The sequence below is a fragment of the Schistocerca cancellata genome, chromosome 3 (genome assembly GCF_023864275.1).
Source record: "Schistocerca cancellata isolate TAMUIC-IGC-003103 chromosome 3, iqSchCanc2.1, whole genome shotgun sequence".
Lineage (NCBI taxonomy): Eukaryota > Metazoa > Arthropoda > Insecta > Orthoptera > Acrididae > Schistocerca > Schistocerca cancellata.
In genome coordinates, this window is record NC_064628.1 from 285902031 (window position 1) to 285921748 (window position 19718).

At 38.9% G+C, this 19718-nt stretch overlaps 1 protein-coding gene across 1 annotated transcript in view; it reads right to left on the minus strand.

Annotated features, from left to right (window-relative positions):
* Positions 1–19718, minus strand: part of LOC126174958 (lipid droplet-regulating VLDL assembly factor AUP1-like) — an 86959-nt gene that overhangs the window by 50981 nt on the left and 16260 nt on the right. Inside the window, exons 3-4 of the mRNA XM_049921424.1 lie at positions 14748–14898; positions 1958–2115 (exon numbers count right to left, since the gene is read on the minus strand). Of these exons, the coding sequence (XP_049777381.1) occupies positions 1958–2115; positions 14748–14898 (309 nt within the window). The remainder of the gene's footprint in view (positions 1–1957; positions 2116–14747; positions 14899–19718) is intronic.

A 19718-nucleotide genomic window follows, 5' to 3' on the forward strand; every position in this document is an offset into this window, starting at 1 on the left:
TTTCACATCATCTAACTTCATCCAGGGTTTTGGGATTACACATTGGACAGTGTGAGAAGAAATGAACACCTTTGTTTATGTTTGCCTGTATTTACCACATTTCACAACTGCTATCTTATTTTTATATCAGTCGTATTTATATTTCATCCCATTTTTTTTTTCCCTAACAGTTAATGGTTTGTAACTTATGTTTTGTCCCATGCATTGCATGTATGAGTGCCAATTAAACATCTACCTAGTCTGGAGATGTTTACGAAATTTTCAATTGAATAAATAATACAACATATCTGTTTAAAATCTTCTCGATTTTCTTGCCAAGTAAATCTGCAGTGAACCCACAACATTTCAGAAGGCATATTTTGGCTGAGTAAGAGATTCTTGCAGTCCATCTTATACAATCATCAGCGATACTGGATATTCACATCCTTGAAAAGGCCATACTGTAACCATTTAATTTCTACACTAGCCCTGTGTTAACATGACCAGCCTGCACTTGCTGTCCACTGCTGCATCACAAGTCCAGAATGCTGATGTCAATCCCATCTTATAGCTTCCAAAGAAGGATGTCAAATGGTACTGAGTGCCCAGTCCCTACTCCAATTAATAAGATTCAATTTAACTCTTATTTCAACTGCCACCTTAATAATGCTGTCTCAGAAACCACTCATCGGACAGTTAATAGATATCTTTTCAAAACCTGAATTGTGCACCTCCATTAAGCTGTGCTTAGTGTGTACTGATTTGGCAAAGCCTTACATTGCATATATGTTTAGTATAATACAGTGATGGGTCTGTCCAACATATGATTTGCTGCACTTTTAAGGAATTCACTATACTTCAGATGTTAGAAAGGCCTAGGTTATCCTTCATACTACCCAAAAGATTTATCAAATTCTACACGCGACCAACTAATAGGCTTCATTCATTTCTTGTTTGGAGCTCTGCCATTTCAGCATATGGTAGAAAGCCAAGTTGATCTTCTTTGCTCTTGTTTCTGAGTGTTGGTGTGCTTAGTGCCTTCTTCCTCCTCCTCTTTCAGCCACCGGAAGCAAAGATATTTTGCCGATGATACAGCTCAATATGGTATGTTATCCTAACAAACAGTCCTCATTCTGTATATTAGTGACATCAAACAAGAAAATTACTGTAGTGGATGATGGCACAGCTCTTTACTAGCAGATATAGGGTGGTATGAAAGTTTTGTATGAACTCCACATTACAGAGTCAGGTCTCTTTGACAAATGGACATCCAGATGTGGAAAACCACTGTTCTTCTTAACCTCCAAGTTGAATCTGATATTTCTGTGAGTGCTACTTATGTGGTTCCTACCAAACGTGTCTACACACCTGTAGATGTGCTTTGCTTTGTGTGACACCGTTTTTGGTGTGATTTCTTCAAATTCCTCATGTAGACATCTGCCACAATAGGTGACAGAGGCAAGCACATTTGAACACCAACAACTTGCTCATAACAGTCCACATCATGTAAGAATATATCATTAAGTGGTGACAAACCAAGCTTAAGATGTGATATTCAAAATGTTGCTCCAGTAAAGACTGTTTTATTTTTCTTATGATATCCACAAACTGTAGTGGCCTTCTAATACGGTGACTGCAGTGGCCCACATGATCACCTGGCATGGTGGCCTTCTTTGGTTTCAGTTCACATGTCTGTGACCTAAGGATACACCCACCTGGTGTACCTGTGGATGACCCTGCAGATGAGCTGGTGTGGTGCCTGTGGTTTCAATTGCTTCATGGTATCTTGCAGTAATCCACAGTAGTCCAGGAGTGTAGAAGTCTTCCTTGTAACAGTAGATATTGGAACCCTTTCAATTTTGCAATTTGCCTTCTGAAAAGCCCCAAACACACTGTGGATTGACACAGCAAGAAACCCAAGCAGATTTTATTGCCTTCACGTACCAAGAGAACCTTTATTTGCATAACATTTGCTTACTTTAGCAATCCTTTAGTTCCACTAGTAGTGGTTCCCTCTGGGAGGAGGAGGACGGCACCAGTGCCAGAGTCTGAATCCTGGTGCCTTTCATCCACCATATCATCCTTAATACCAAGGAGGTCATTTACCCATAAAGGAAGACCCCAGTCTTTTGGTTTCTGAAACCAAAACATAATATGCACCACAGGTTCTGCAGACTGCAACAAAAGATGTCTTATAAAAATATTAATATTTACAAATATAATAGAGGGAAACATTCCATGTGGGAAAAATATATCTAAAAAGAAAGATGATGAGACTTACCAAACACAAGTGCTGGCAGGTCGATAGACACACAAACAAACACAAACATACACACAAAATTCAAGCTTTCGCAACCAACGGTTGCCTCATCAGGAAAGAGGGAAGGAGAGGGAAAGACTAAAGGATTTGGGTTTTAAGGAAGAGGGTAAGGAGTCATTCCAATCCCGGGAGCGGAAAGACTTACCTTAGGGGGAAAAAAGGACAGGTATACACTCGCACACACACACACACACACACACACACACACACACACACATATCCATCCGCATATACACAGACACAAGCAGACATTTGTAAAGGCAAAGAGTTTGCCTTTACAAATGTCTGCTTGTGTCTGTGTATATGCGGATGGATATATGTGTGTGCGTGTGCGCGCGAGTGTATACCTGTCCTTTTTTCCCCCTAAGGTAAGTCTTTCCGCTCCCGGGATTGGAATGACTCCTTACCCTCTCCCTTAAAACCCAAATCCTTTCGTCTTTCCCTCTCCTTCCCTCTTTCCTGATGAGGCAACCGTTGGTTGCGAAAGCTTGAATTTTGTGTGTATGTTTGTGTTTGTTTGTGTGTCTATCGACCTGCCAGCGCTTTTGTTTGGTAAGTCTCATCATCTTTCTTTTTAATATTTACAAAACAATACATATTATAGTAATACACTAACAGAAAAACTGGATCTGCACAATATTTGTAATAATTAATAAATCACTGATGTACCCAATTTCAAATCTCCCCAGGTGAAGTAAGCCACTCATTAAGGAAAGGTAGGTTAGAGTTAAACATACAGTTTACATCAGTGTCAGATATAGAGCACAAGATTGAATTGGGTAGGGTGGTGGGGAAGTCAGCCATGACACTGTTTAAAGGACCATTCTGACATTCACTTTACGAAAGTGGAAACCATACAGACACCATACAAGGCAGGTTGGACAGGATGTGAATCCCACTACTCCCAGACTCAAAAGCAATCTCTCCTGAAAGTAAACATGCAAACAGTAATATGAGGCAAGAGCAAGCAGCTACATTTAAGTAATTCTTTCCTTGTCACCTATAGGAAATGTATGCACTTGACCATATTTTAACATTTTACATGACTGGTCACAAGTTAGATATGAGAGGAAATGAGAACATTACGTTAGAAAATGTTCGAAGACTCCCAGTATAAACTGATCAGCTTATAGGACCATTACAGTAAATATCCCATTGAACAACATTAATTTGGTGCAATCTGATGGCAAAAAGACTCAGTGAATGTTACACACTTTCACAGAATTATTACACACTTTCATTGCCAGCTACTTTCAAGGCAAGAGGGATTTACTCTACATAGTCAACAAGTGCAACAAAAATGGAATTTTGTTAAAAATAAATATGAAACAAATTACTTCTAGCAGTACAATTGAGACGACTTCAATGACAGCAGGTCTTCACAATACATGTACCACAGTCTCATAAGTTGTTTTTCTTGTTATTCTTAATGTCAAGCGTTAAGTACAATTTAAGTTGTTCACCTGGCATGTGCAGCACCTCCCATCCAAAGGAGATAAGGTTGAGATCACTTCATAGTAGTACTTTAATGGTCTTTTATTTCATTATCTAAACCCTTTGAAAATGCTGAATAAACATGACTGTGTAGATAATCTGAATGACCAAAAGACTAACTTTTCACCACCATTCAGATCACAAACATATTCTGTTAAAAGTTTACGAGAGGGCATTCATGCACTTAACATTCATTCATGCACTTACCTTGAATGAGAATTCCATGAATGATAGTGGGTATTGGCATGGTGAAGTAAAAACCAATTTTGAACAACCAATGACATATTGATCACATAAGTTTCTAAGGCAATAAAAGTAACTATTGGTTTCTAATGTAATGGAGACTTTGAAGTACAACTGCTCAAATTGCAGGCAAGCTATATTTATGAGGAAAACAGTCCATTTGTTGGGTCAAAATATAAGTAGCTACACAGGTAACAAACACAGTGTACGGATGATTAATACTAATCTCTAGCTATCACAATTCTGGAAATATGAATTTCAAGTTTACTCATGCCACTTGAAGTAAATGGAACCAACAACTTACCACATAATAAAGACATTGGACTATGTTACACATTAGCCCATTACCACAACCATAATAATTATGTATTTCAAATGAAATCATTAATAACTATTTCATCGACAAGCAATAAAAAAGTACTATGTAGGTCTACACCAGTAACTGGAGTGCTGATATGAGGAAGAATGGCAGAAAGTTTGTATTTTTTTGGTATGTAGATGTAAATATGTTAGCAGTTTCCCCATACCATCCTCCAACTAGCTGTTGCAAATCTGACCTAGTGATACACTGCCAACATCATCATCATCATCATCTCTATTCCACAAACAAAGTGTGAGACTGAAAGTAGTGAAACCTTTAGACCATTCTATTTGCCCCACGCACTTGACTTGCATCGTGTTTGAATAGTACCAGACATATTTCACAACACTACCAAATAAATTCTTTCAACTTTCCAAATTTAAATCCAGAAGAAACACAGTACAATTATTAGAAAGATTAGGTTTGTTGCAGTTTAGAGTAAATCTGCTTTATTGGAATATTTAATAGCATAGTGTGCAAAGGTATAAAACAGTCTGAGAATACACAGTGAGAATCAAAACAAGGTGCCACGGCGTCAGGGATGGCGTTCAATGTCCATTGCGGCTTGTCTGTTATGGGAGGTGGAGTGCCAGATGATTCTGTCTTGTCTGTAGTAGTTGTGTCAGGTAATTTGCTCGTACCAGTGTATGCAGTGCTGAACACAGGTTCAAGGTGGTCAAACTTACAAAATTCTGCCACTTTTACTGAAGACTAGATATGATCAATCATATGTTGACAGCATACGCTTGCAGACAGCATTGTGATGAACAAACACTTGGTCATGAAGATCGGCAAAGACAAAAGGGTGATGAGTCTGTTGATCTCTCAATGAAATGTGATGGAGCTGCCGTATCTGTGTTCACAGTCTGTTGATAGAGTCCAATGCCTTGATAAGAGGGTCTGGCATGTTGCTGAGAAACTCACTCGGCAGTCTGATCAGTTGGCAGCAGACAAGATCTGCTGGTGTAGGTTTCAGATCATCCTTGCTGGATGTGTGGAGGGTCAGAAGGATGATCGGCAGTGTTTCTGTCCCATGTTGTGATTTGTGGCACCAAAAGGATACCCTTAACTGTCTGTGCAGATGTTACACTAAACCATATTCTGCCAGGTGATAGGCCATTGTTCGAATGTGCTTAATGCCTAACAGGCCTGCCTCGGTCAAAGGCAATGCGAAGGAGCACTCCGAAAAAAGCAATCCATCCATGAAAGAATGTGGTTGTGACCATTTTGGCAATGATGTTGACCATGGGAAAGACTTCAGGCCACCAAATCGGTTGGTGGCAGTTATATCCTTCATAAGGTGATAAAGGTCTGATGATGTTGACAAGTATATAGTCGAAACACTGGTTAGGTGGGACAAATGTGCCACTGGTTGCACTGACATGGCAAGAGATCGTATTCTGCTGACAGGCCAAATGCTGGGGCACAAATGCCTTGCAATCTTTGTTGATATTTGGGTATACAAAAGACCATTTAACCAAATTTATTGTAACTTAGACCCATGGATGAGAAGTTGCGCAGAGATGCAATTGCCTGTTGTCGAAATTCAACAGTCACAAATGGTTGTGGCTTTGATGTGGAGACATTCCAATACAACAGCACTCTTAATGGTGGTACTTGGACACATTGGAGTTACATACTTACATGTATTTGCCAATAAATCTTTGAGCTCACTGTCAGATTGTTGAACCAAAGTGAGTGCTTCATAATCAGCTGCACCTGTAATCACTTCTAGACTAGAGTTGACACCTGCTGGTTTGTTCAGTTCTCCCACAACATGGACTGCATGAATCATAAATTGTCCTACATAGTCTAACAGCAGAGCCTCAGTGATAGTGGTCTTCATATTGTTGAAGACTGTCTCAGCTTTGCTTGTCCATGTGTATCACCATTTCAGTGAGCCTCGCAAAAGTTCATTAAATGTGGTGGCCAAAAGTGCACAGTGTCGCACAAAAAAAAAAAAAAAAAAAGGTAGAAATTAGTGACACTGAGAAACTGTTGCAACTCACAGACAGTCACAGCTGCAGGGAGTTGATTATTGCTTTTACCTTCTCCTTTGAAAGCAGTATTCCTTGCACTCTGATGGTACAACCCAGGAAGCGAGTTTCTGATGCCCCAAACATGCACTTTGACAGATTTATGAGTAGTCTATATGAACGAGGGTGAGTAAAGATCTGGCACAAATTTTCCCGGTGTCAGAATCTTATATCACCAAAACATCTATATGAAAAGATATCATATTTTATTATGTATAAGACACTACGGATCGTAAGACATACATTCATTTTTAAGCATATTTTTAAATGACATTTTTACCATTTTATTATTAGACTGCAAACCCAGACAGAAAAAAATCTTAGTTTATAAAACTGAACTGACCTTTAAAATCACTGAAAATCATCATCTGAACCTTCTTCTTCTTCTTGTCATCATCATTTTCCTCTTCATACATAAGATGGTCTTCACTGTCATTGAGAGTGTTACTTATACTGCACTTCTTGAAAGATTTAACAATAATGTCTTCTCTCACTCTAGACATCATCATCATCATCATCATCATCATCATCATCATCATCATCATCAGTGTTCTGCCAAAAGGCAGATTTTCACATGGTAGTTCTCCAGGCTGTCCGGTCTTCTGCCAGCTTCTTCAGGTCTGCATAATTTCCTCTTCCCTTTATGTTGTCTATCATCTTGTATCTCCATCTTCCTCTCAGTCTTCTCCCACAAACCAGTCTTTCCAAAGCATCTGCTAGCAAGCACTCCCTTCTCAATGAATGTCCCAACCAGTTCATTTCCTTTCTCTTATAACCTTCAGTAGACATCCTCTCTCACCAGACCTTTCCAATACTCTTTCATTACTCACTCTTTCCATCCAGTTTATTCTCTCCATTCTCCTCCACACCCACACCTCAAATGCTTCTAACCTTTTTTCATCCTCTCATCTCAGTGTCCATGTTTCTGCCCCATATAGTGCCACACTCCAGACAAAACATTTGCTAAGCCTTTTCCTTAGACCTTTATCTAATTTGCCACATAAGAGTCTCCTCTTTCTGTTGAATGCCTCCTTCGCTATGGCAATTCGGGTTTTCACCTCCTGGTGGCATCTCAAGTCTTCGGTTATTGTGCTTCCAAGATATTTAAACGTGCTTACTTGGCTAATGGTAGCTTGTCCTATTTTAGTACTTGACAATCTGCGTCTTGTACTGACGACCATACTCTTTTTTTCTTTTTTCTTTTTTTTTTTTGCTGCGTTTATTTGCATCCCGTATTCTACACAAGCTTCATTCAGATCTTTCAGCATGTTATTCACTGTCCGCTCACTTTCTGCCACTAATATCAGATCTTTCAGCATGTTATTCACTGTCTGTGCAATTTCTGCCACTAATACCATGTCATCAACAAATCTTATACATTCTATTCTCTTTCCATCAATACATATTCCTCTTTTCCCACCTCAGCCTTTCACAATAATCTCTTCAAGGTAAGTGTTAAACAACAGTGGGGAAAGGCAACAACCTTGTCTACCACCTCACCCAATGATGCTTCCTTCTGATATTTCATTTCCAATCCTTATCCTTACTTTCTGGTGTAAATATAGTTTCTGTATCAGTCGCCTCTCTTTCCAATCCACTCCTTTCCTCTTCAAAATATCCATCAGCTTGTTCCGCTGAACTCTGTCAAAAGCCTTTTCTAAACCTATAAAAACAGTAAAGATTTATCTACTTTCTTCCATATATCTTTGCCCTATAGTTCTTAACAGGCCGATAGCATCTCTTGTTCCTTTTCCTCTTCTAAATCCGAACTGCTCCTCTGCAGTCCCTCTATCCAGCTTGCCATACAGCCTTCTATTCAACACTCTCAGCAACACTTCAGCTGCATGAGAAATTAGACTGATAGTCCTAAGCTCCTCATATTTTTTAATGTTTCTCTTTTTCTCTATTGGTATCATAACTGTTACAAGGAAGTCTTCAGGCCATTCCTCTTTGTCATATATCTCGTTACAGATGTAGACTATTTCTTTTCTTGCCTTGTTTCCCAGACTCTTAAACAGTTCTGTTGGCAAATTATCAATTCCACATGCCTTCCTATTTTTCATCTTCTTCAGTGCCTTTTCTACTTCTGCTTCCAAGATGGTGAATCCCTTTCCATCTTCTGGCACATATTGCTCCTCTTCAACCTTAATTTCGCTTTGTATTTCATCCCCCTTAAACAGACATTCAATACATTCTTGCCATCTGTACAAAACCTCATGTGGTTCTTCTGCTAGAGTACCATCCGCTTTTTCTATTTCCATGTTATTCCTTTTTCTTTTACATTCAAAAATATCTCACTAGCCAGTCTATACATCATTTCACACTTTCCCTCTTTCTCCATTTTCTCTATTTTGTCGCACTTCTGTTTCATCCATTTTTCCCTTGCTTCTTCAGTTTCTCTTCTTCATTCATTATTCAGTTTCCTGTACCTCTTTTTGCCTTCTTCAGTTTCTACAATTTTCAACTTTCTCTGCTCATCCATCTTTTTCAACATGTTTTCTGTTATCCATTCTTTCCTGGTACTCCAGGATACTCTAATTCCTATTACTTCTTTGGCAGAGTCCATGACTCCTTCCTTCATTTTTATCCATTTGTCATTAACACTTTCATCAACACTACCTCTTTCCCATTTTTTCATAAATCTGTTTTCCAAATCTGATGCATTTCCTACCTCTTTGAGTCTTTCTATGTTTAGTCTTTCTTTTGCTTTGCCTCTCAAGACTTTTTTCAACTTCACTTGCATTTCCCCCACTACTAGGTTGTGGTCTGAATTTATATCCACTCCTGGATGAGCTTTGGCATTCTTCAAACAGTTCCTAAACCTTTTTTATATCAGAATAAAGTCCGGCTGATATCTTTCCCTATTCAAATTTGATACTCATGTGTGACGTCTCCTTTTGTGGTGTTAAAATAATGTGTTACCCACTGCTAATGAATTTTCTTTACAGAAGCTAATCAGTTGTTAACCTCTCTCATTTCTTATTCCCAATCCAAATTTTCCTACTGCACCTTCATCTTTTCCTTCACCCACCAACTGCATTCCAGTCCCCCATGATGATAATGCAGGCATTCTTTCTCGGTCAGTTCTTGTATTTTCTCATAATACTCTTCCACTTCCTCATCTCTATGCTGGCTGGTTGGCATGTATACCTGTATTAACACCAGATGTTTTGAACTACCCTTCAGTCGTATCATCATCAATCTTCCATCAATATATTGTACCTCCATTACCTTATTTTCCAGCTTTTGCTGTATCAATATTCCTACTCCGTTTCCACCACTCTTGATTTCCCCTGAGTATAAGAGCTCATAATCTCCACTTTCTATCTCCCCATCTCATTTCATGCAAACCAAGGGCATCTAATCTGTTCCTTTTCATCTCCTGTTTTGCTTTCTCTAGCTTTCCTGCTTGCAGCAGTGTCCTCATATTCCATTATTCCATGTTCCAATCCTTATCTTTCCTTCCTTCACTGTCCCCTTCTTCCTTTCAAATATGTCTACTCTCAATGTCCCCCCCCCCCCCCCCCCCCCCCAGAGATCCGAATGAGGGGGAAGTTTAACTCTGGAATCTTTCACATGGAGAGACATAACATGTACTGCTTGGGAATGTCATGTGGTAGTTTCCCGTTACTTTCCACATAGGCAGTAGGATGCCCAGTCTAAAATCAGCCACTCACTATGAGTCAGATGCTGTCTGTAGCTGCCCCTCTGGGGTACAGTCACTATTTGTACTCTTTTTGTACCCAACGAGGAAAAAGTGCCTCTTCCGCCAGCTTCACTGTTCTGAAAGATTCTTTCTCCACTGTCGCTGCTGTTGAGGTCTTATACATATAACAGGAAATGACAGGAAAAGGACATGGTGAGGACAGGTTTGGGATAGGAAAGGGGGAGCGATAGGCCGTTGTGGGTCACACTTTGTCTGGCTCCTTCCCTTTGGCCTGTCTGGCTTGGGTAACCCTTCTGGTAGCTAAGCTACTGCCGGCATAGCCCTCTGGATCATTCTAGACGGTGACTGTTTTATCCACTAACACACTTGTTTCATTGTAGGTCATGTTAAAGCTCCTTCAGTGTGAATTCATGTTGGGTTTCATCAGTCATCCATTTGTTTCATTTTTCTTTCATGTATACTTTAAACAGTTTATTTATCAAGACATCAAGAAGTTGAAATTGTGAAGTAAGTCCTCCAGTAATAACAGCAAGCTCTATATTTCCGTCTCAATTGCTCTTTCAAAGAATTTTTCATATGACTACTAAACTGATATAGCATAAGAAGAAAACTCTTATTCAATAAAGCACCTTTCCTCCTCTCCCACACTATGTTAATCCATAATTTTATACCAGCCTCATCCATTCAACCCTTTTCATGCACCTAAACAACACAGGGTGGTATTTCAGAATGTTTGGCATTATTTTGCACTTGAATATGATCACTGGATTAAGTTTAGTAGCGTCAGCACAACATGAAAAGACAACAGTGTAGTGCACTTTTTTCATGTCCACTTGTTTTTATATTACAGTTTTAACCTTAACAGAACTGTTACTCAGCACACCAAATTTCAGAGGAGTTTCATTCATATTCACTATTTGCCTTAGTTCCCCACTGGTTTTTCTTTTTTTTTTTTTTTTTATTCTGAATAATAAAGCGATGGGAAAATAATATTCTCTTCATACTCTTGTGGTATTTTCCAAGATATTTTGGTTTTGGTTCACATGCTTAGTTCATGGTGCTTCATACATCTGTTGCACTAAATTCCACTTTTGAAGCCTGTTAAGTTCCACTGTATCTACATCTAGATCTGTACTCAGAAAACCACCGTGTGATGCATGGCACATGGTATGTTACATTGCACCAGTTATTAGGGTTTCTTCCTGTTCCAACCACGTATGGAGCTTGAGAAGAATGACTGACTAAACACCTGTGAGCATGCAGTAATTACTCTAGTCTTATCCTCATGATCCCTATGTGAGTGATACTTAGGGGGCTGTGGTACGTTCCTAGAGTATCATTTACAGCCAGTTCTTGAAACTTTGTTAATAGACTTTCTCAGGACAGTTTACGTCTATCTTCAAGAGTCTTCCAGTTCAGTTGCTTCAGTATCTCTGTGACACTCTCCCAGGGATTAAACAAATGTGTGACCATTTGTGTTGCCCTTCTTTGTATATGTTCGATATCCCCTGTTAATCCTATCTGGTACAGGTCCCACACACTTGAGCAATATTCTAGAACAGGTCACACGAGCGATTTGTAAGCAATCTCCTTTGAAGACTGATTGCACTTCCCCAGTATTCTACCAATAAACTAAAGTCTACCATCTGCTTTATCCTGTAGCACTAGCTTGCGAGTGAGTATTTGAATCATTTTGTATTAATTTCAATCCCATTTTTATGGTGTCCTTTATCTATTTCAGTGCATAATGTCCAAGTTTTGTCCATTTTGCATTCAGTCCTTTATTTGCACATTTAGTCTTCCTCTTTTTTTTTCAGTTCTTCTGTATTACCCCAACAATCGTAAAGGTTTTTTTCTGTTGGTGGAGAGCTGAAATGCTGACCAGTTGCTCTGTTTCCAGGTTGTTCTGCATATTCTATTACTTTCAATTTATAGCCCACATCATATGAATACCTTTTATTTTTTCCACTACAAAACAAGCTACTTACAAAAATATTGTACTGTTACCAATAACACAAATCAATTTCAGTTCAAGTTCACTGGCACTGTCGACTGCAATGACACATCATAGGTCAGACAGTGTTCTGGGTTTGTGATGGTGGGGTAGGAGGGAGATAGTAGTAAGAGCAAGCTTGTGAGTCCCCACAACTCATGTTTGTCGCATTAGTGCAAAGCTGCTGCCACTGAATCCAGTTTTGCCAGATAGAGAGAGGTATTCTGCATCATCCAATATATGGCCATTTTTAAGATTTTAAATCAAACACTGAACTTTTGATATTAATTTGAAGTATAAGATACACCTGAATTTTGGAGGCAATTTTTCGAAGAAAAAAGTGCATCTTTTAGTCTGTAAAATATGGTAACAATAATCATGATCTCATGTAACTTCATCCATAAAACACTGGATGCTCTGCACAACACTGCATGGTCCAAAAGGCTTTTTCGTAAATGCAAACAGACCAAATCAGGCACAGACGGCAATTTTATTTACATCTTCTGGAGCAACAAGTACCTGGTAAAATGCACATACCAAATGTAACATGGAAAAGACGTGATTGCTGAGGTCTTCAATCTGCAGGACCAGATAGTGATCTGGAATTTTCCTAGGATTGGGTTGCCAGTAATCATCACACTGACATCATCCATTAGTCTTTCTGGGAACTATGTGCAGTGATGAGCCCAGCTACTGCTTGACAGGCAGCAGATTCCTTGTGCAGGCATAAAGGAAAACTCTTGTTTCACTGCTTCCAACTTTTCTACCGTTAAGCAACAAGATCAAGCATGAAATGGTGGTCCCGGTGTTGTCAGTATGTAATGTAGTGTCGAATGTCTTACCAACACTAGTGTAGGCAGCTTCCAAAGTACTTCTGGGAAGTGCTCGGGAAGTTCTACATAAGGAGAATCACCTGCAATCATTCACAGAGCTGTATTGTCCACATAGCATACTCATCCATGACTGTCCGATTAGTGGTGGTGTCGAGGAGACGACGACAATAGTCCGGGAGCAGGCCATAAAATGATAGAAAGTCTGCTCTAAGAAAAGGATACATTACATCTGCCACAATAATTTGCCACATTACATCTGCCACAATAATTTGCCAATCAAACTTGCGGCACAGGCCTAGGTTTAGCTACAGTGTAATGCGACCATATGTTCGGATGAACCACTGGCAGAAAAGAGACCACAGAGGCACACACAATATAGAACTCAGTGACAAACAGTCATGGCTGCTGTTTGGAAAGCTAGTCAATATCAATAATCTCCTGGCATGTTTATCATCTCACGTGGAGGACAAGTTCAGCAATTTGTGCCTGTAATGATGCGATAGCATTATGCAACTGTGAGCCAATAGCTGCTACACCTGTGGACACGTAATTTACTGAGATGCAGTCTGCAGTTTGTGCAAGTGCATCAAGATCCAAAGTGCACATCTGCACATCTGGTGGTAAGGGCAACATCCAGATATCTCATAGGACATCCTCACTGACAGCGTTACTTGCTAGAATCCGTATCTGGCACAATAACTGTGAGGAAGTGTGGTCACATAATTCCTCAGTATGCAGTAACTTCTATAGAAGTTTTGCTTTGGACTGTAACACGCATGATCAAGGCGCTCTTAATTGGCGAGTACCGGTTGGTGCTTGGTGGTAAAGCCAAAAATATCCTTCCCTAACCATGTCTTCATTTAATGCAGCAACAACATAACTGTATTTGGTTTCATCAGTGAGCTAGCACAAACTGACTCTGAAGCTGTGCAAACTGCAAGAGTGGTGGCGGTTTGACCATGACTGTTAACCAGTGCATTCGGAGGCATGTCAACGGTCGATGATGGATCCAACATTACAAAACTATGATACACTATGCATAAGGCAGGTGGCATGACTGATTTCTGCTTGATGTTTGGGACGGAACTGCAGTACAGTGCACAGAAAGTGCAAGGTGTGATTGGTCTGTACTTGATGTTCGTAGTGAAATGGTATGTAACATCAATTAACTCCATGGTTCATGTCGGCTTCCGCCAGATAGGTTGGCCAGTGCCCGGGATCAAGTTTGCATCACCAAAAATGTTGTGGCTTGGAGTAAATCTGCTTCATTGCAACATTTAATAACACAGTATGTAAAGGTGTAAAATGGTCTGCTAATACAGAGAGAGAATCCATACAAGGAATAATTAAAAAACCAAATAATCTATGAACGACAGTGATAATATCACTCAGCACAAACACTTTGAATCGTGAACATATCTGATGTAATGATGCACAATCACTACAGGTTAAATGTAAAAGGAAGCCACACATTTTGATGAATCTTCATCTTAAAAGCTCCCTAATCAGTCATTTCATTATTAATGGGCCAAAGCACTCATTACTTAAACATGTTCATGTATTCATTACTGAAACATGCTTATTTTAAATTATAGTGCAGCTCAGGACCATGCTGAACTTTCAATCTGCACAACTTGAAGATGTTGCAGGGGAGTACCTGTTACATGTATCACTGAAATAGTTACCAAACAATTACATACAAAGTGACTCACTACCCACATACAGCACCAACCTCATCTATAAAACACAAATGAAAAATTCAGCAAATGTGCATACCCAGTAAATATGAATTTTTTAATAAAAAAAAGACAAAGTTCTTACCGTTAGGCAACCTAAAGTGAGATGGAAGATGAGAGCATCCCAGCGAGTGACATGATTGGCCACAAATACCCGGCTGGTGGTGTCTTTGGCTTCCTTGTTCTCATGTGATACTAAGAGACCAAGCAAAGGGCAGACAATATGGAAGGCCTTGCTGTAAAATTATGATAAATTTTGAAAATATCTTTTACATCAAAGAACATAACAGGAATCAAATATGTAACACAGAGGGCAGACTAAGGCAAATTATAACAAAGTAATAAGACTAAAAACAGCCGACCAGTTGCAATGGATAAAGTAATCTTTACCTAGGTTTCGACAGATTTAAATCTGTCTTCTTCAGAAGGCGCCAGTATTACATTAATATTTGGACTAATGGATCTATGCAGATATTTGTAAAAATGACGATGATACATCATTCCATATTAATGTAATACTGCCGCCTTCTGAAGAAGACAAGATTTAAATCTGTCGAAACCTAGGTAAAGATTACTTTATCCATTGCAACTGGTCGGCTGTTTTTAGTCTTATTACGTGGAACCGTTGCTGTTGCGCAGCTATGTTTAAAATACTCATAACAAAGTACAGTATTTCGTTTCCATTTCATCCCGAGTTAAAGTGAAACAGCTAAGATTTTCATATGTACCAAAACACATAGTCTTCTCCTCATCCCTGCAATAGAAACCAAATAACGCTAGCCTCACTAGCCAATTGTAATATGTTGTGCATGTTTCTTCAACTAGCAGAATTTCATTACAAATTAGGACATGAGTTACCAGTTTAATATAGTTTGTACAAACTATTTTGAAAGTATGAAAAAGCAGGTTATTTGCTTTATTCAGAAAATAGCTTGTCCCATCCAAAGCACATTATCAATATTTTACCAAAATCTAAATAATCAGTTATAATAATCAAAAATTCATTTCATCATCATACAACTTTTAGGTATATTCCATGAAAATCATTTAAGTCTATGCACAAACATGCTCACGTTCTCACAAGGAGAGAGAAGGTCTCCATGAGGAGTCACAAAATGTGAGGCAACAGAAAAAACACTGAAAGACTATTTTTTTTAGTTTTCTTTGAATGTAGAGCAACTACACAGCACAGCTCGGGATATAATGTCTAAAATTGGCAGAAGTCTTACATTAGTCAAATCTGCTAAGGAGAACAATGTTTTTGTTCAGAGCACATTCTCCTATAGTAAAACAAACAGAAAATAGACACAGCAAGGAGGACATAGCACAAGAACAAGTTTGATGTTGGTGTATGAAATGATGGGGATTCTCAGTGGATGGTTGTTTAACACATACACAAGTTATATTGTACATTGTTCTCTTGTACATTGTTCTCCAACAATTTTCCTATTTTATACAGATCATGCTAGTGTTTACCAGAGGCTCCAAATAAGGGCTGGTGGACTCACTTTCACATTCCATTGTTGTAACTTGTTACACAGAGGTTACTTGATAATGACTAAAAACACCTAAATTGGCCAACAGAAAATAAGTCTGAAAACTGTTCAGCCCATAACGGACAATGTTTTCGTTTGATAAATAACAAAATTATACAGGGTGTGACAGTCTTGAATGATATTAGACTTCCAAGTGCTATAATCAGTGACTCCAAATACATTCAGAGGTACAAATCTAGAGAGAAATAGACCCATCAGGCAGGAAATCAGAACTTGGGAGGAGAACTTACGAATAGCTAGATAGGTAGGTATTACAGATTAAAACAACAAATTAAGACTCTTTATAATGATGATTATATGGACATACATGAAAATTGCAGTTATTTAATGAAGGTACTTACCCAAACAGCAAAAGATGTTGCTGATACAAAGAAAGCAAGAAAAATATTTCAAGCCCCATGAAATAGGAAATTTGAATTTCAAACAAACCACAACAGAATAATAATGGAATATGCTGAATTAAATAACACTCTTTAGGGATGTCTTCAAGAACATCTAATGAATATGTAACTAGATAAACATTTTAAAATAATAGGAGTATGGGCAACATAAACTTCTTTTAGGTAGATACCATGTATCATCAGTTACGATGATACATTAGCCTACCGAGAGGAAAAAACACTGCATAAACACTGAAAGATTTCTTTATGTTAGTACAGTTCAAGAGACAAATAACACACACATTGTTTTCACTGGATACAATAAAATTCTGGAACTATGTGAGATGAGGGGCAGAAAGTCTTTTGAGGCACAAACCAAGGAAAGGTCCCTACAGATGGTTAATGGCATAAGAAACTTAACAGAAAAGGAATGTGCAAAGTTATATACAGGTATTTGCAGAAAAAGGCATTCCTCAAAACTGGAACAATGCTAACTGTTCTGCTTCTCAAAAGAGTGGATAGACATCACATTAATTTTTGAAAAGTGCAAGATGTTCATTAAAATTATCACAAATCACACAAATAAATGCTGGACTTAATCGAGCAAGTAAAAAATTAGCTGTAGAAGTGGATAGAGCACAATGGCCATTTGCAAGTCACAGCGACATTACAAAATGGAACAATAGTTAAGGATTATGCTATTGCCCAATACAGGTTTTGACTCATTTCACCCAAATCTGTACGAACAGCCTTTGAAGTCAAAACATTTATTCAACTTAAATCAGTATACAGAAGGACAACCTCAATGCTACTGCTCCCATTATACTGCATTAGGAGAGTTTGAAATTCACAATTTAAAGACCAGCAGGGGGAGGGGGTGGGGGTGGGGGTGGGGGGGGTGGGTTAGGCAAGTATATTCCACATAACCAAAACTATTGTCAATAGCCCTAGAGAAAATTTCAGTTCTTTATACAGGAAAAAAAGAAGCAATACCCTTTAATGACACAGTCAAGGCAGCCTGTAAAAGGAAAAAGAAAGCGTATCAAAAATGGCTACATACTAGAACTCAGGCAGACCGAGAAAGTTATGTTGAAGAAAGAAACAAAGCCAAACAGATAATTGCAGCATCCAAGAAGAAATCTTAGGAAGACTTTGGAAACAGGTTGGAGACTTTGGGTCAAGCTGCTGGAAAACCATTCTGGAGAGTAATTAGCAGTCTTCGAAACGGAGGTAAGAAGGAAATGACAAGTATTCTGGACAGGTCAGGAAAACTGCTGGTGAATCCTGTTGATGCCTTGGGCAGATGGAGGGAATATTTTGAAGAGTTGCTCAATGTAGGTGAAAATACGATCAGTAATGTTTCAGATTTCGATGTACAATGGGATAGGAATGATGATGGAAATAGGATCACGTTTGAGGAAGTGGAGAAAATGGTCAATAGATTGCAGTGTAATAAAGCGGCTGGGGTGGATGAAATTAAGTCGGAACTCATCAAATACAGTGGAATGTCAGGTCTTAAATGGCTACACAGGATTATTGAAATGGCGTAGGAGTTGGGACAGGTTCCATCAGACTAGACGAAAGCAGTAATCACACCAATCTTTAAACGTGGAAAAGAAAATATTGTAGCAACTACAGAGGTATCTCTTTAATCAGCGTTGTGGGTACAATCTTCTCAGGTATTGTTGAAAGGAAAGTGCGAGTATTAGTTGATGACAAATTGATGAAAATCAGTGTGGGTTTAGGCCTCTTAGAGGTTGTCAGGACCAGATCTTTAACTTACGGCAAATAATGCTGTTGTGGCTGAGCACCTGAAGGATAATTTGGAAAATTTTTCGAGTAGATTTCCCCACCATGTTATAGTTCTGGGTGGAGATTTTAATTTGCCGGATATAGACTGGGAGACTCAGACGTTCATAACGGGTGGCAGGGACAAAGAATCCAGTGAAATTTTTTTAAGTGCTTTATCTGAAAACTACCTTGAGCAGTTAAACAGAGAACCGACTCGTGGCGATAACATATTAGACCTTCTGGTGACAAACAGACCCGAACTATTTGAAAAAGTTAACGCAGAACAGGGAATCAGCGATCATAAAGCGGTTACGGCATCAATGATTTCAGCCGTAAATAGGAATATTAAAAAGGGTAGGAAGATTTTTCTGTTTAGAAAAAGTGACAAAAAGCAGATTTCAGAGTACGTGTTGGCTCAACACAAAAGTTTTGTCTCAAGTACAGATAGTGTTGAGGATCAGTGGACAAAGTTCAAAACCGTCGTACATAATGCGTTAGATGAGTATGTGCCAAGCAAGATCGTAAGAGATGGAAAAGAGCCACAGTGGTACAACAACCGAGTTAGAAAACTGCTGCGGAAGCAAAGGGAACTTCACAGCAAACATAAACATAGCCAAAGCCTTGCAGACAAACAAAAATTACGCAAAGCGAAATGTAGTGTGAGGAGGGCTATGCGAGAGGCGTTCAATGAATTCGAAAGTAAAGTTCTATGTACTGACTTGGCAGAAAATCCTAAGAAATTTTGGTCTTATGTCAAAGGGTTAGGTGGATCAAAACAAAATGTCCAGACACTCTGTGACCAAAATGGTACTGAAACAGAGGATGACAGACTAAAGGCCGAAATACTAAATGTCTTTTTCCAAAGTTGTTTCACAGAGGAAGATTGCACTGTAGTTCCTTCTCTAGATTGTCGCACAGATGACAAAATGGTAAATATCGAAATAGACGACAGAGGGATAGAGAAACAATTAAAATCGCTCAAAAGAGGAAAGGCCTCTGGACCTGATGGGATACCAGATCAATTTTACACAGAGTACACGAAGGAACTTGCCCCCCTTCTTGCAGCGGTGTACTGTAGGTCTCTAGAAGAGCGTAGCGTTCCAAAGGATTGGAAAAGGGCACAGATCATCCCCGTTTTCAAGAAGGGACGTCGAACAGATGTGCAGAACTATAGACCTATATCTGTAACGTCAATCAGTTGTAGAATTTTGGAACACGTATTGTATTAGAGTATAATGACTTTTCTGGAGACTAGAAATCTACTCTGTAGGAATCAGCATGGGTTTAGAAAAAGTCGGTCATGTGAAACCCAGCTCGCGCTATTCGTCC